This window comes from Rhinoraja longicauda, chromosome 17 (assembly GCF_053455715.1).
Source record: "Rhinoraja longicauda isolate Sanriku21f chromosome 17, sRhiLon1.1, whole genome shotgun sequence".
Classification (NCBI taxonomy): Eukaryota; Metazoa; Chordata; class Chondrichthyes; order Rajiformes; family Arhynchobatidae; genus Rhinoraja; species Rhinoraja longicauda.
In genome coordinates, this window is record NC_135969.1 from 23525029 (window position 1) to 23542121 (window position 17093).

At 41.0% G+C, this 17093-nt stretch overlaps 1 protein-coding gene across 1 annotated transcript in view; it reads left to right on the forward strand.

The window, feature by feature from the left end:
- Positions 1 to 17093, forward strand: part of dock3 (dedicator of cytokinesis 3) — a 262260-nt gene that overhangs the window by 104501 nt on the left and 140666 nt on the right. The window contains exon 6 of the mRNA XM_078413752.1: positions 13555 to 13703. Within this exon, the coding sequence (XP_078269878.1) occupies positions 13555 to 13703 (149 nt within the window). The remainder of the gene's footprint in view (positions 1 to 13554; positions 13704 to 17093) is intronic.

The following is a 17093-nucleotide window of genomic DNA, read 5'->3' on the forward strand; positions in this document are numbered from 1 at the left end:
GTCAAATGAATTTCAGCAAGGCATTGAAAAGGTTCCACAAGGAAGGCTGCACTGGAAGGTTAGATTGTGTGAAATGTAGGGAGAACTAGCCGACTGGAGCAGAGGGTGATGGTGGAAGGTTGTTTTACAGTGACTAGTGGTATACCTCAGGGATCAGTACTGGTCCCATTGCCATTTAGGGTTTCAGTTTTAGTTTATTGTCATGTCTACCAAGGTGCAGTGAAAAGCATTTGTTGCATGCAAACCAGTCAGAGGAAAAACAATACATGATTATAATCGAGCCATACACTGTGTAAAGATACATGATAAGGGAATAATTGTGATATCTTGAGATCAGACACAGAATAACAAGTAACTCATGGCTGCACAGCTGCACTGTGGTTTATTCAATCATTTACAATCCCCCACCAAAGGTGGTGCTATTACAATTCCTTCCACCCTAATTTTTTTTTAAAATTACTTATTCAATTTGTTTTGAATATAACCAACGGTATGAAATTATTACAATCTTGTCTGATAGTTTACTGTTATATAACCTGAATAAAATGAGGGCATCATGCATATATGTTGCATATACAATGATATGTGCATTTCAGGAAATAACCACAAATTTAACCTAATCACTGGGGTTCTCCTTCTTTCTGGATATCTTCCCTGACCAAAAGTTTCTGACTGTTTAGAACCACTTGGACTCATTGTTAATCCAGTCCAGCCTTCCTTTTGACCTACATTCATAGATTCCAGTCCATCAGTCAATTTTGTTTGACTGTCAACCCCACTTGAACCTCCATTTTCAGGCTGATTCAAACTCTCACTAACTTGTGTACCTTCTTGTACCATTTCTGGTTCATCTGGTACCTGTGCTTTGGTGGTAACCCAATTATCTGACTCGTCTAATTGGTCTGATTTCAACCCTGTCTGTGTTTGCATAGGCATGACATGGTCAATGTGTACTTTTCTCACCTTTCCACTTCCAAACATCTTGACCAAGTATATCCGTGGTCTGCACTTTCTCACTACTCTTCCAGGTAACCACTTCACCCACTTGTGATGATGGTTTTTCACCTTTACCTTCTGATTCAACTCAACACTCCTTTCCTTTACTCTACTTCTGTCATGATATGCTTTTTGTTTCTTCTGTTTCTCTTCTACTGTTTGAGCCAAGTTTGGTTTCAACAGTGAAAACCTTGTTCTGGGTTTTCTTTTCAAGAACAGTTCAGCTGGTGTTTGACCAGTAGTGGTGTGAGGTGTGTTTCGATATGTAATCAGAAAGTTAGCCAGTTTGTGAAATAAAGACAACTGCCTTTTCTTTGGATTTGGGTCCAGCAGTTGTTTGACTAATGTACGCTTCACAATTTGCACTGTGCGTTCTGCTGCTCCATTTGAAGCGGGATGGTATGGAGCTACTCTAGTGTGTTTTACAGCATTCCCTTTCATGAATTGTGCAAACTCTTGTGAACAGAATTGTAGTCCGTTATCAGACACAATTTCCTCTGGAAATCCATAGGACGCAAACAACCCTCACAAAATGTTTATCGTTTTGCTGGATGTCGTTTTTTTCATCGAAAACACCTCAACCCACTTGGAGTGACTATCAATCACAATGAACAATTGTTGTCCATCTAACTCTGCAAAGTCAATGTGTAATCTTTGCCACACTCTAACCGGCCATTTCCATGGCTGTAGCGGTACTGTGGGTGGATTCTTTCCAACTGCTTGACATGTGCTACACTTTCACCGTTTGTTCTATGTCCTTATCTAGACCCGACCACCATAGATAGCTTCTAGCTAGACTCTTTGTTAGACACATTCCCAAATGCTGATCTAGCAATTTTACCTCATATTTTTCAGGTATTACAACTCTCGTTCCCCACATGACACAACCGTGGTCTACTGAGAGTTTGTTCCTACGTACAAAGAATAGTTTCAGTTCTGCCTCTGAATTCAGCAATTTGTTTGGCCATCCATTTGTAATATATTCATGCACTCTTGACAAAAATCTGTCAGTGCGAGTAGCCTTCTGAATGTCCCCTGATGTGATAGGTAACTCATCTACATGAGAGAAGTAAAACAAGTTCTCTCTGTTTGGGGTAACCTCCGATTCCAAAGGTAATCTAGACATGGCATCAGCATTGCTGTGCTCTGCTGCCTTACGATACTGAATATCATACTGGTATGCAGACAATATCAATGCCCATCTTTGCATTCTGGCTGCTGCCAGAGTTGGTATGTGTGCTTTTGGATTTAGGATCACTGTCAACGGCTGATGATCTGTCTCGATTACAAACCTTCTACCATACAAGTATTTGTGAAACCTCCTAACACCAAAAATCAATGCAAGATCCTCTCGCTCTATTTGCACATAATTTCTCTCACTGGCATTGAGTGTTCTAGACGCAAAGGCTATTGGCCTTTCCTCTTGATTTCCTAACACATGAGAGATCACAACACCAACACCGTATGGTGAAGCATCACATGCTAACTTCATCGGCTTATTGACATCGTAATGAACAAGCATCGAACTCTCTGCCAACTGAACTTTACATGACTTGAAAGTTTGATCGCATTTACGTGTCCACTTCCATGGTACATCAAAAGCTCATTCAAGGGATGTAAACAGGTGGACAGATTTGGCACAAACTTCCCATAATAAGTCACTAATCCTAAAAAGGATCGGATCTCAGATATGTTTCTGGGAGTGGGCGCATTCTTGATCGCATCAACTTTACCCTTGGTAGGGTGTAGATCATCCTTGTCTATCTTATGACCCAAGTACTCTACCGAGTTCTGAAAGAACTCACATTTCTGTGCCTTCACTCTTACACTGTGTGTTTCAAGTCGTTTGAGTACCACTTCCCAACCTTTCATCATGTGTCTGCCTGTCAGGGGCTGAGATGAGGATGTCATCCAAGTAACACACCACACCTTCAATTCCCTCTAGAATTTGTGTCATTACCCCTTGAAAAATCCCTGAGGCTGATGATATACCAAATGGAAGCCTATTGAACTGAAACAATCCCAAATGCGTGTTAATAGTTAGCTTGGATTTAGATTCGTCATCTACACCTAACTGCAAGTAGGCATTTGTCAAGTCCATTTTTGTGAAGACTTGGCTGCCTGTGAGGGTGCTAAACAAATCCTCTGCCGTTGGTAGGGTATCCGGTATGCTATCTTCAAGTACCTGGTTTAAGGTCACCTTATAATCACCTTACTGATAATGTTCTCAGCTTCAAGTCTTTTCAGTTCTTTCTCAACCTTGTCCTTAAGAGCATATAGCACAACCGGTGGTTTGCAATGCACTGGTGTTGCATCCTGCTTCATGCGTACTTTCGCCTTATACCCCTTGATTGGCTCTCCCTGGTCGCTAAACACCTTCGGATGTTGCTTGATTAAGTCCTCCGGGCACTTTAATTCTTCACGAACGAGGAATATCTCGTTCCAGTTGAGCTTCAAAATCTGCAGCCAATTCCGACCTAACAATGCAGGTTTATCTCCCTTTACAACTACGAGGGGCAACTCCGCCTGTTGCTCCTTATACCTAACTGGTACATGTACACATCCTAACACTGGAATCTTCTCTCCAGAGTAACCACGTAGCTCGATTCGCTTCGCTTCCAAAGGAATTTGACTCAGCTTCTCCCGATACACAAATTCTGGAATCACGCTCACAGGTGCTCCTGTGTCGACTTCCATGCTAACTTGAGCTCCATTCCACTGGACTTGCATGGACACATTCTTTGTCTTCCGGTTTACTAGCTCATTGCTGCAGATGGTGTATATCTCGAGAAGCTCTTCCTCTGCCTGCAGTTGCTCCACAGAATGCAGCTTACTCGTTGTTGAACCGTTTTTCTGCTTAGCCTTTCGACAAGCCTTCGTTAAGTGTCCCATCTTGTGACACGAGTAACGCTCTGCCTTGAAGAACGGACAAGACTGTGCTAGATGTGAGCCCAAACAGCGATAGCATGACTTTGCAGTCGTCTTGCTACCCTTCCATGGATAACAATAGACAATAGACAATAGAAAATAGGTGCAGGAGAAGGCCATTCTGCCCTTCGAGCCAGCACCGCCATTCAATGTGATCATGGTTGATCATTCTCAATCAGTACCCTGTTCCTGCCTTCTCCCCATACCCCCTGACTCCGCTATCCTTAAGAGCTCTATCTAGCTCTCTCTTGAATGTATTCAGAGAATTGGCCTCCACTGCCCTCTGAGGCAGAGAATTCCACAGGTTCACAACTCTCTGACTAAAAAAGTTTTTCCTCATCTCTGTTCTAAATGGCCTACCCCTTATTCTTAAACTGTGGCCCCTGGTTCTGGACTCCCCCAACATTGGGAACATGTTTCCTGCCTCTAACGTGTCCAACCCCTTAATAATTTTATACGTTTCGATAAGATCCCCTCTCATCCTTCTAAATTCCAGTGTATACAAACCTAGTCGCTCCATTCTTTCAACATATGACAGTCCCGCCATTCCGGGAATTAACCTAGTAAACCTATGCTGCACGCCCTCAATAGCAAGAATATCCTTCCTCAAATTTGGAGACCAAAACTGCACACAGTACTCCAGGTGCGGTCTCACTAGGGCCCTGTACAACTGCAGAAGGACCTCTTTGCTCCTATACTCAACTCCTCTTGTTATGAAGGCCAACATTCCATTGGCTTTCTTCACTGCCTGCTGTACCTGCATGCTTCCTTTCAGTGACTGAAGGACTAAGTCACCCAGATCACGTTGTACGTCCCCTTTTCCTAACTTGACACCATTCAGATAATAATCTGCCTTCCTATTCTTACCACCAAAGTGGATAACCTCACACTTATCTACATTAAACTGCATCTGCCATGCATCCGCCCACTCACACAACCTGTCCAAGTCACCCTGCAACCTCATAGCATCTTCCTCACAGTTCACACTGCCACCTAGCTTTGTATCATTGGCAAATTTGCTAATGGTACTTTTAATCCCTTCATCCAAGTCATTGATGTATATTGTAAATAGCTGCGGTCCCAACACCGTCTCTGACGTCTTTGTCGACTTATCCGTCTTTAGTTTGCTGGACTGCAGCTTGTTCAACTCTTCCGCTGGTTGTCTAGAAGTTGTCCTGACTTCTCTAGAACCTCTTTCTGCCATATCCATTGACAAAGCAGTTTTACAAGCTGTTTCAAAGGTCAGGTCATACACTGTCATCAGCTTACTTCGGATCCGCTCACTTCTCAGTCCACACACGAAACGGTCTCTTAACGCCCGGTCTTGGAAATTTCCAAAATTACAATGAATTGATAACCTCTTGAATGTCACGATAAATTTACTAATATCCTCCTCTGGAAGTTGGCATCTCGTTCCAAAACGATAGCTTTCAGCTATTTCTAAGGGCTTAGGGTCATAATGTTCTGTTAACTTCTTCAGAATATCATTCAAAGATGTGTCCTTTGGTTTGGCTGGAGCTAATAAATTCTTTACTGTATCATAAACACCGGGACCCATTTCAGTGAGAAAAATTGCTCTTTTCCTAGTTTTAATTGCTTCATTCAACCGGCTTGATTCTGCATCAAAAAGTTCTACTTCATTGATGTTATTTGCAGCAAAAAAACATCTCTAAACATTCGATGTACGCACTGAACATTTCCCGGCTTTGCTGGAACTCACCCAATCTTCCGATATATCCACTGGGCACCGCCATTTTAGATTTTCTTTTTAACAGTCTCACAGAATTCAACTTTGTGACCCGATCAAGCTTTCCTTGACACCAAAAGTTATACAACCTTCTCCGTGCCTCTGTAGAATTCCTTATCTACACAAACAAGTAAAGCTGGGGACACGACGATCCCACTCTCGTCGCCAATTTGTGATATCTTGAGATCAGACACAGAATAACAAGTAACTCATGGCTGCACATCTGCACTGTGGTTTATTCAATCATTTACAATCCTCCACCAAAGGTGGTGCTATTACAATAATGTCCGAGATAAAGCCAGTAGAGTCCGATCAAAGATAGTCCGAGGGTCACCAATGTGGTAGATAGTAGTTCAGGACTGCTCTCTATTTGTGGTAGGATGGTTCAGTTGCCTGAAAAAAACTGGGAAGAAACTGTCCCTGAATAAGGTGTGCATTTTCACACCTATACCTTTGGCCTTCATCTTCATAACTTTGATAAATTTAATGTAAGGCATCCAATTCGTGTCTCTAACAGTAAAACATACCAAAATGTTTCACAAATGAAAATATGCTTCAGAAAGGAGCTATTAGGGATCCACAGCAGTTAAATTACCAACTAATAATCCAGAGATTTATACTAACAAAGCAGAGAGATCTGCATTCAAATGCTGTGTCAGACGATATTTGGAAGATGTTAGAAATGAAAGAATGTAGCAATCTCAAAATATCTACAACCACGTGACAGATCCCAAAAGGACGTTGAGAATTTTAAGATGGACGTTATCAGACCAGGTATCATTGGAAGTCAGCAAGCATAATGATGACAAGCACACAAGACATTATGAGTTGGAATTTCGGGCGGAATAGCTTTGGATGTGCTCAATATGTTCAAGCTGGAAGAGAGAGAATAATCAGGCCTACATAAGAAATGAGTGAGATTCAGCCTTTTCATTGCATATTAATGAACCTTGATTGATGCTTATTGATGACCCAAGTGCATGAACTGAATGCCAAGTGAGTGCATGATCAGTCTTATGTTTAATAATGTAGCTACATCGCTAATACAAGATAATAGAACTATACAGGAAGCCTATTGAAACAGCTGTAATTAACAGCCCAGTGCAGAGACAGTGGCATCGGTGGCAATCCGAAAGAGATTCACCAGGCTAGTTCATGGGATAAGAATATTACAAAAGGTCCAGTGGAGCTTGTTTCTTTGCCTTAAATATTTTCTCCTAGTTCTGATAGTTCTTTATCTTTAGCCCGGATCTCTATTCTTTGACAGAATGTTCTGGTGCAAACATTTTAGATCCTAAGGGGGTACGACATGATAGTTTTGTACTATCATGGTCGTTTAAAACAATAACGTTGTTATTTAAAACAACAAATTATTTATTATATATTTACTTTTGGTGTTGTCTATATGTAATGTGCCTGTGAAGCTGCAGCCAGTAAAAAAAATATTGTCCTGGTTTATTTCTGTTGCATATGATGAAAACTCTTGATTCTTAATTTAATGTTTGACAGAGTAAATGTTGAGACATTTTCACTAGTGGGAGGGTTAAGAACAAGGAGACGTTGCTTCAAGATAAGATGTTAGTCATTAAAGACAAGGTGCAAGAATTTCTTCTTGCAGAGGGTAGTGAATCTCCATAATTATCTGCCCCTGAGAGTTGTGGAGGCTAGATCACTGGAATCTGTTTAAAGTGAAGAGAACAATTTGAAAAATCTGCAAATTTACACCTCCACAGATCAGGCATAGAGGAGGAGTTGAGGTGTTAGATAAGATCTGCAATCATCATATTGAATTGCAGAGCACGCTTGAAGGGCCAGGTGGTCTATTCCTGCTTATAATTTCTTATATTTTTATGTCAATATATGTGTGCAGTTTTTGAAATTTATATTCTTTCTGAAGGTGTTACCCAACTCATGTTTTTTGGTTCCCTCAATCATTTAACTAAGCATAAACCATTAAACAAACTGCTGCAGAAGTAGACGGATATTTTGAAAGTTCGTTGTAAGGTGACTTAAGTACTGAAAACAACATTTATGCCCTTGTGTGGAAGTTTTCTGTGACCTTAAAGTATTTATCCCAATCTTGCTTTGCTCCCTCTGTCACACAGGTGATTACAAACACTACAATTAAAAGAAATATGGATTGATTGAAAGAAAAGGCAGAAAATGGCTAACATATCAGAATTAGAAAATGTTTATGGCAAAAGAGCAAGCTCCACTGGACCTTTCTGTCTGATTAAATTAAGTTGGTTAATTTTGTGGATTCTATGCTTTAAAAATATTTAATTTTTATTTCTAACAATTCCTAAATGATTTTGAATATTTGTAAACATTAACACCTTTCACAGACATTTAATAACACTAAGGTATCACAAAATGCATTTTGTGATACCTTCGATTTGGCATTTTGTGAGACCTTTGATTTGCACCAGCATCTGCAGTTATTTTCGTACACCTTTAATAACACTAACATCGTCAACAATTTATTAAACAGATTACAGAAGCTTCGAGTATGTAAAGAGGAAAAGAGTACCAAAAGTAAATTTTTGCTTGGTATCAAGAGACTGGGTGATGTTGAAGAACTTGGCATTGAACCTCTATGAATATGAATGGTTGACTCAAAACACCTTTCGCATTTTATAGTATTTGTTGCTTGCGATTTTTTTATTTTTGCAATAATTCACCAGTCACCCACTTTTAGTCTTTGATCTTTCAGATCATGTTAGAGTTTCTTCTATCTCTCTGACAGCTGGGACTTTTGGGCCTGTGCTTAGAAAGCCATACTCCAATTTTCTCTGTAGTTATTGCCGTAAAGTGACACTTTTTATATGATCAATTTTATTGCATTGTCTGGTTTGCAGAAAACACACTATGTTTATCTTTGCTAACTATACCTTGCAATTTAAAATAATCCCTAATCTGATTACTGCCCATCCTCGTGACCTAATTAACCATTATTATGGTGGCCTATTTTCTATCATCCTCCTTCAGTATGTAATATTACAAACCTGCCCAATTTTCAAGTAATTTCCAAAAATTCCTCCGTGAGGGAATGTATTACTAAGGATGTATTCCTATATCAGGAAATGTATTAATAAAAACTCAATCTCAGACATCTGGAGCGGTGACACATCTACACAATGTATGCTGCCCAAAATGGTGCTCAGTCTTTTATTGCAAGGAGGCTTTAATTGCAAGGGAGCTTTAGATTCATGCAAAAAATAAAAAGGCAAAGTTTTAAAAATGATAAGCAATTGAATAATATGGAAGTTCAAAGCTAGGTGATCTTATACATAAATTTTTGAAATCCAATATCCAGGTGCCGCAAGCGATTAGCAAGCCAAATAGTATATTTGCCTTTGTAATGAGAGGATTTGTGTACAGGAATAAAAAAGTCCTTCTTGAAACAACACCTTGAGTTTGATGTTCTCACCCAGAGAAGGGTCTACTTGCAATGAAGGGAATGCAATGGGGAAGTTGCAGAAGTTGAGCAGCGAGGATGGAAAGCAAGAGTACGTATGGTAGAGGTGGGTTGTAGAGGTTTCATAGTGTGATTGACCACATCACTATTTGGAGAGCTAGGAATTTGCAGACAAAGTTTGTGTCAGGTCATAAAGGAGATGTCAGAGGCAGCAGAGCAAGGCAGTAGGTGAATTTGGTGCAGAAGAAACCGTGTCAGTTGGGGGCAGAAAGGAAATGTATATTGTGTTGTAAGTGTATTTCTTTGTAAGTGTATTCCTTGCAAGTCTATCCAAGTTTTATATGTGAGGTAGATATTTGTGGCGTGACAATTGTTTAATAATGGGTTAGGATAAGTGTAGAAAGGATATGAGTGTTTAGCATTTGTTGGACTGAATTAATCATCTGTAGTTTCATTTATTTAGTAGATACTGGCAGCATAGGTGGTGAGAGCAGGTATTGAGGGGGTGGTTCTGGGGCAGCAGAACTAACTGGTGAGCCTTCCAAAGGTGTTGTGGGCCTAACTCAATTAAACACCAGTGAAGGGAGGTGTCCACTTGGTAACCTCAATGATATACTGGCATCTACACAATTAGTTTTTATGTGCTTGTTAACATGTAGATAGCTTACTATTGCATATGGAGTTAGTTTATTGTCCTATACCATAAGTGTGTATAAGCATTTCTGATACTACTTTGGCTTTGGGCTTGGTTGGTTTGGTTGAGTGCTTATCCTGGTGTTATAACACAAGTACTTTGTTTTAATAGTAATCAATGCCAGAGTGATGCCACAACCAAAGGGAAACAGCACCTCTTATTCCACTTACAACCTCATAATATGAATATTGTTTTATTTACCCCCTTCCCTCTGGCACTTACCATTTCTCCTATTATCCCACCTTCTTCCCCCTCCCACTGTATCCATCTGTCTGCCTTTACATTTCACTCCTCTTTACAACCTCTTCTCCCCTTATCATCATCCTCTTGTCTCCTTGTCTCTTTTGCCTCCAACCTGCAAAGCAAAATGAAGGAAAAATTCACAGATAGGAAGGATCAAATCTGCATTATGGGAGTGGAGCAACACATATGCTGATTAAGGCAAAGGAGCTGGACTTATGAAAGCATTTTTTTTTGTGAAGGGTATACTTTGCAGATTTTGTACAGATTGGACTGTATATTCCTGTGGAGGAAGGAACTGCAGATGCTGATTTGCACCAATGATAGACACAAAAAGCTGGTGTAACTCAGCAGGTCAGACAGCATCTCCGGAGAAAAGGAATAGGTGACGTTTTGGGTCGAGAACCATCTTCAAATTGCATATTAGGTTTGGACCTCTGTGTCCCCTTTGTCCATGAAGAAATGAATGCTGCCATCCAGCTTGATGAGGCATTACGTCCAGGAAAGTCCCTTCCTCCTGTTCTGGTGGCGTCCCTCCTATTCCTGATAATCTTTATTTAATCAATGTTAAATTACAGTTTATCTATGTTTGGGGGTTTAGAGGGTGCTATAGAAGGTGATGGTGCTGTGGTTAGGACTGTTGGTAGGGATATAAATGTATATCTGAGTAGGCATCAATATGAAGCAATATTTACTTATTTACTGAGGTTATATTTCTTGCAAATTGCTCCATTGTAGAAGGTGTGTTAGTTCCAGCATACAGGCCTTCTGTTTCCTCCTGGCTCAAATGCTTCAATGCAGGCTTAGTGAGTCTCCTGATCCCTACCTGGCACAAGATCTCCCTCCAGGAGGGAGGCATTTATTTCATAGATCAGAATCTTCAGCCTTTCCACCTCAGCCTAGTTGACTGTTTCCCCATTGTGGCAGTCAAAGCACGTATTGATTTATTCACAAAATGCTGGAGTAACTCAGCAGGTCGGGCAGCATCTCGGGAGAGAAGGAATGGGTGACGTTTCGGGTCGAGACCCTTCTTCAGACTGATGTCAGGGGGGCGGGACAAAGGAAGGATATAGGTGGAGACAGGAAGATAGAGGGGGATCTGGGAAGGAGGAGGGGAAGGGAGGGACAGAGGAGCTATCTAAAGTTGGAGAAGTCGACGTTCATACCACCGGGCTGCAAACTGCCCAGGCGAAATATGAGGTGCTGTTCCTCCAATTTCCGGTGGGCCTCACTATGGCACTGGAGGAGGCCCATGACAGAAAGGTCAGACTGGGAATGGGAGGGGGAGTTAAAGTGCTCGGCCACCGGGAGATCAGTTTTGTTAATGCGGACCGAGCGCAGGTGTTCAGCGAAGCGATCGCCGAGGCTGCGCTTGGTTTCGCCGATGTAAATAAGTTGACATCTAGAGCAGCGGATGCAATAAATGAGGTTGGAGGAGGTGCAGGTGAACCTTTGTCTCACCTGGAAAGACTGTTTGGGTCCTTGGATGGAGTTGAGGGGGGAGGTAAAGGGACAGGTGTTGCATCTCGTGCCCGGGGTTGGGGTGGTTTCGGTAGGAAGGGACGAGTGGACCAGGGAGTTACGGAGGGAACAGTCTCTGCGGAACGCAGAGAGGGGAGGGGATGGGAAGATATGGCCAGTGGTGGGGTCCCGTTGTAGGTGACGGAAATGTTGGTGGATGATATGTTGGATATGCTGGTGGGGTGGAAGGTGAGAACGAGGGGGATTCTGTCCTTGTTGCGAGTGGGGGGAGGGGGAGCAAGAGCGGAGCTGCGGGGTGTAGAAGAGACCCTAGTGAGAGCCTCATCTATAATGGAGGAGGGGAAGCCCCGTTTTCTGAAGAACGAGGACATCTCGGAAGCTCTAGTGTGAAACACCTCATCCCGGGCGCAGATGCGGCGTAGACGGAGGAATTGGGAGTAGGGGATAGACTTTTTGCAGGGGACCGGGTGGGAAGAAGTGTAGTCCAGATAGCTGTGCGAGTCAGTGGGTTTATAGTAAATGTCCGTCACTAGTCTGTCTCCTGTGATGGAGATGGTGAGGTCCAGAAACGGGAGGGAGATGTCAGAGATAGTCCAGGTATATTTAAGGGCAGGATGGAAATTGGAGGTGTATTGATGCTAGTTGTCATAGGGAAATGCTGAGGTATGAACCTTGCTGTGGTTGCTGCAGGCAGCTGATTGACTTTTAAAGCACACCTATCAGAACTCACTCAGATGGTCATGTAATGCTCCTTTCGCAGTATAAAGCATGGTGGCATTTTTGCGTAACAGCTTATAAACAATGTTACAATCACTTAGAGGGCTAAACTAGATGTAAAGGCTTTTTAAACTAGATTAAACTAGATGTAAAGGCTTTTTTTGCACTCCTGAAATGAGTCAAACCAATATCTGGGCATATTGTTTTTTAAAATGAAGCTTGCATTAAAATTATTAGAAGTGGTGGTGGTGGTATAGTGGTAAACGGTAGTGGTATAATAGTAAGCATAGCTGCCTTCCAAGCAGTTGACCCGGGTGGAGCAACACGGCAGCACAGAAGTAGAGTTGCTGCCTTACAGTGCCAGAGACCCAGGTTCGATCCCGGGTGCTGTCCTTAGGAAGTTTGTACGTTCTCCCCGCGTGGGTTTCCTCCAGGAGTTCCAGTTTCCTCCCACACTCCAAAGACATACAGGTTTGTACGTTAATTGGCTTGGTATAATTGTAAATTGTTCATAGTGTGTGTATGATCGTGTTATTGTGCGGGGATCGCTGGTCAGCGTGGACTCGGTAGGTCAAAGGGCTTGTTTCTGCACGGTATCTCTAAACTAAATTAAATGCTGTTAGAATTTCAATAGTTGGCATTGATATCTGCTGTATATGGTAACCAGTTTTTGCACTGAAATACATATAACATCCAGGGAGAGATCATTAAAATGGAGGACCCAAAATGACACATATTACAGGTAACCGAGCCAAAGCTTTACATGCATAGTTCTAACATTCCATCTTCACTTTTTTTGTATTCCTTGTCTGTGATGTTCAGATTCCAAAATTATCACAGGTTTGATGATGCTTAACAATACAAACCCTCTGATCCATATCTTACTAGCATGTTGTCTATTTGTAAATGTTTGTGTATCCTTTGGAATTATACATTACAGAAGGTTTCTCAAATGAGTTTTCAAATCTAGCTTGGGCTGACTAGAGAAACAGGTCTTTCTAATTAAACGGTTCTAATTCTAAGACAGTGTAATCATAGAAACCCATAAATAATTAACAAAAAATAGCAGCCACAGTGGCACAGTTGTAGAGTTGCTGCCTTACAGCGCCAGAGATGCAGGTTCGATCCTGACTACGGTCAGAAAAAATCCACATTGAGTTTGCTCTGTGGTGTGGAAAATTCTTGGTTCTTACCCTCCCTTGATTAGTGGGATGAGTGTGTTCAAAAAGTTGCAAATGTACTGGTTAGAGAAACACATCTAAAAATAAAGCTAAACAGATAATCAACAAAGTAACAAATTGTTTAAATTATTTATATTTTTTCCTTCCATAGAAACACAAGGTGGATTTATTTTACAAACTGCGACATGTAATGAACGAGCTGATTGACTTGCGGAGGCAGCTTCTATCTGGTCATCTTACCCAGGACCAAATCCGGGATGTCAAGCGACACATCACAGTCCGCTTGGACTGGGGCAATGAGTAAGTTCATTCAGAGAATTTGGTTGTAGTGAGTATTTTATACAACGCTGACTATTCGTATCATCGCCCATAATCGCCTTGTCTTTTCAGTGGTCAGAACAATACCGTGTATGAGTGTGTTACACGACCTAAAAACCAAAGTCGAATTCTTTAAAATGGGAATGATTTTCGTTTGTCTCAATTATGAGAGTGTAGTCAATCTTTACATAGTGGTAAATTATAGCCCTGCTTCTGAAATGTGACTTATCTGAGCAAAGAAAATAGTTATAATATTAGGGTTCAGATAATCGATGTCTAACTTGCGATTTCTTTGCATCTGCCAATTTTCCTCTGACTGCACATCGCATGTATTCAACAGGATTATTTAGAAACATAGAAACATAGAAAATAGTAAATAGGTGCAGGAGGAGGCTATTTGGCCCTTCGAGCCAGCACCGCCATTCATTGTGATCATGGCTGATCATCAACAATCAGTAACCTGTGCCTGCCTTCTCCCCATATCCCTTGATTCCACTAGCCCCTAGAGCTCTATCTAACTCTCTTTTAAAGTCATCCAGTGAATTTGCCTCCACTGCCTTCTGTGGAGAGAATTCCTCAAATTCACAACTCTCTGGGTGAAAAAGTTTCTTCTCACCTCAGTTTTAAATGGCCTCCCCTTTATTCTTAGACTGTGTACCCTGGTTCTGGACTCCCCCAACATTGGGAACATTTTTCCTGCATCTAGCTTGACTAGTCCTTTTATGATTGTATACGTCTCTATAAGATCCCCTCTCATCCTTCTAAACTCCAGTGAATACAAGCCTAGTCTTTCCAATCTTTCCTCATATGACAGTCCCTCCATCCCAGGGATTAACCTCATGAACCTTCTAGGTATTTTGGTATTTTGATGGGATTTCTAGGTATTTTGTATTTCTAGGTATTTTGATGGAAGCTTCATGTGCCTCTCAATAACATAGAATTCTTTAGTAAGCATTAGCAGGGAGTTAGCTATTTGTGGCAGTAGAGAATTTACTGCTGACTCAATGGGCTATAATTAGCAACCATCTATTTGTAGTATTTTTTTATCTATGAATGCATTGAATATATTTACAACTATACAGTGAATCTTATTGGATAGCTATTTGTGTTGGTCATCTATGGGTAGGTTAATTCAAGAAGGAAGGGGAGTTAAAATGGTTAGGAATCAGGAGATCATGTTGGTCTAGGCGGACTGAGTGGAGGTGTTCACCCATCAACTCTCTGCCTGCATCTTTGGTGTCATTATCTCACCATAACTATAGGTGACCCTTTTCCCAGCAACTTTGAGTAGAAAATAGTTGCTGATGTATGGTCATAATTAATCAATATTGTTGAGTATAGAAATTGCTGCAGATCACTTCAATCCTACATAGGTAGAAAACCAACAGCATGTTAAAGAGGCCTATTAGTTAAAATCCAACTGCAACATAAGGTAAGCAACTGTCAGTTGCTTTATGGGAACAGGCAGGCAGATTAAAATATCATTGACCATTTAAAAGTAAATCTCACTTTTTTGGAATTATGTTTTATTTAAATAAACTGAAAAGAATTGTCTTTTCAAAAATAAATATAGCCATTTGACTTTTAAAACCTCTCTTAACACCTCAGCTGCAGCATAAAATAAACCCTGACTTTCTCCCTCGTCTGCACGGAAGTCCACAATTGGAAACATCATATTGATAACATTTAGTTTTAGAGAAACAGTATGGAAAAAGGCCCTTCAGCCCAATGAGTCCGCGCCGACCTTGTTATCGCAGGACACAAGGGGCAATTTACAGAAGACAATTAACCTACATACCTCCCTTTGGAATGTCTTTACAATGTGGGAAGAAACAGGAGCACCTGGAAAAACCCCACATGGTCACAGGGAGAACGTACAAGCTCCATACAGACAGCATCCAAAGTCAGGACCGAACCTGGGTCTCTGCGCTGTAAGGCAGCAACTCTACTGCTGCGCCACTTTGCCGTGTTAAATATGCTGAAAGACAGACAAAAAGAACCTTATCAGGGAGAAATCACGTGCTTTTGAATTGTATTACAGGATCATTTATATGCATCTGAGAGAGCAGATAGTCAGTATTTAATTTTTATTAATCAAAAGGCAGTGCCTCCTCATTCAATACTGCACAGTATGTCACTTTAGATGTTGCATGCTGTTCTCTGAAATAGAACCTGAAGACACATTGATCTAACATAGAGGTAACATTCTCATTCTTCTCCATCACCAATCACATCTTCAAGATCTCCGTTATTTTATCTATATAATATTAATACATGCTTTATCTGAAAGGCTGCTCTCAAATAATCCTTGTAACTATGTCCTACCCCTTGGTTGTGTTTTTGGGATACACAAGAGGAAAAATGGCTTGAATTCTAATGTTGCTTAGCAACTCCTGCTGGAAAGGAAGTTATTTGAGAACCACCTCCTATGGGCTAATTAGCCGATCAAAATTCTTCATCATAGTCGGTCACTGGAATGAGATACTGTCAGATATTTGACCGCTGACCGAACAAAATCATTACAGTAACAGAATGTTGGCAGTGTTTCATTCGCATAGAGGTAAATACACAATATTGCCAATATCTGTACATCAGTGGAGTCCCCAAAAGACTGAACAAATCCCTGTATTTAAATTTATGAGTGCAATCCCAGAGACACTGACAAAAATCTTTTTGAAATTCATCTCGACTTCCCTCCTTTTAGCTTCACCACACCGTAATGTATTTGTCACTGAGTGAGATTCTAAAGATACAAAGTATAGCTCTGTACCTCGATTCCACAATTAATTACAATTAAAAGATCTTTTATATTTTCCTTTATAACTGCATCAGACATAAAAACAGACACAGACCAAATGGCTCAAGAAGACTGTGCCATTTAGTAACTTCATGTGTGATCCTCTCCCTCCAGTCCTCTTTGTCATATCTCAGAAACTATCAATGCTAACATTTATATTCTCAACGACTGAGCACCTATAGCCTTCTGATCAGAAAATCCAAAAAGTTATGATAGAGTCATAGAGTGATATAGTGTGGAAACAGGCCCTTTGGCCCAACTTGCCCACACTGGCCAAAATATCCCAGCTACACTAGTCCTACCTGCCTGCATTTGGTCCATATCCCTCCAAACCTGTCGTATCCATGTAATGGTGCTCTGTGTAAAGGAAGCATCACCTAGGCTCAATAGCATACCCTTTATCTCATATACCATCATATCTAGCATTTATTTCAAGAGGGCTTGTATACAAAAACAGGGATGTAATGTTGAGGTTTTATAAGGCCGCAATTGGAATATTGTGAGCAATTTTGTGCACCATATCTGAGGAAGAGTGTGCTGGCTCTGGAGCGGGTCCAGAGGAGATTTACAAGAAT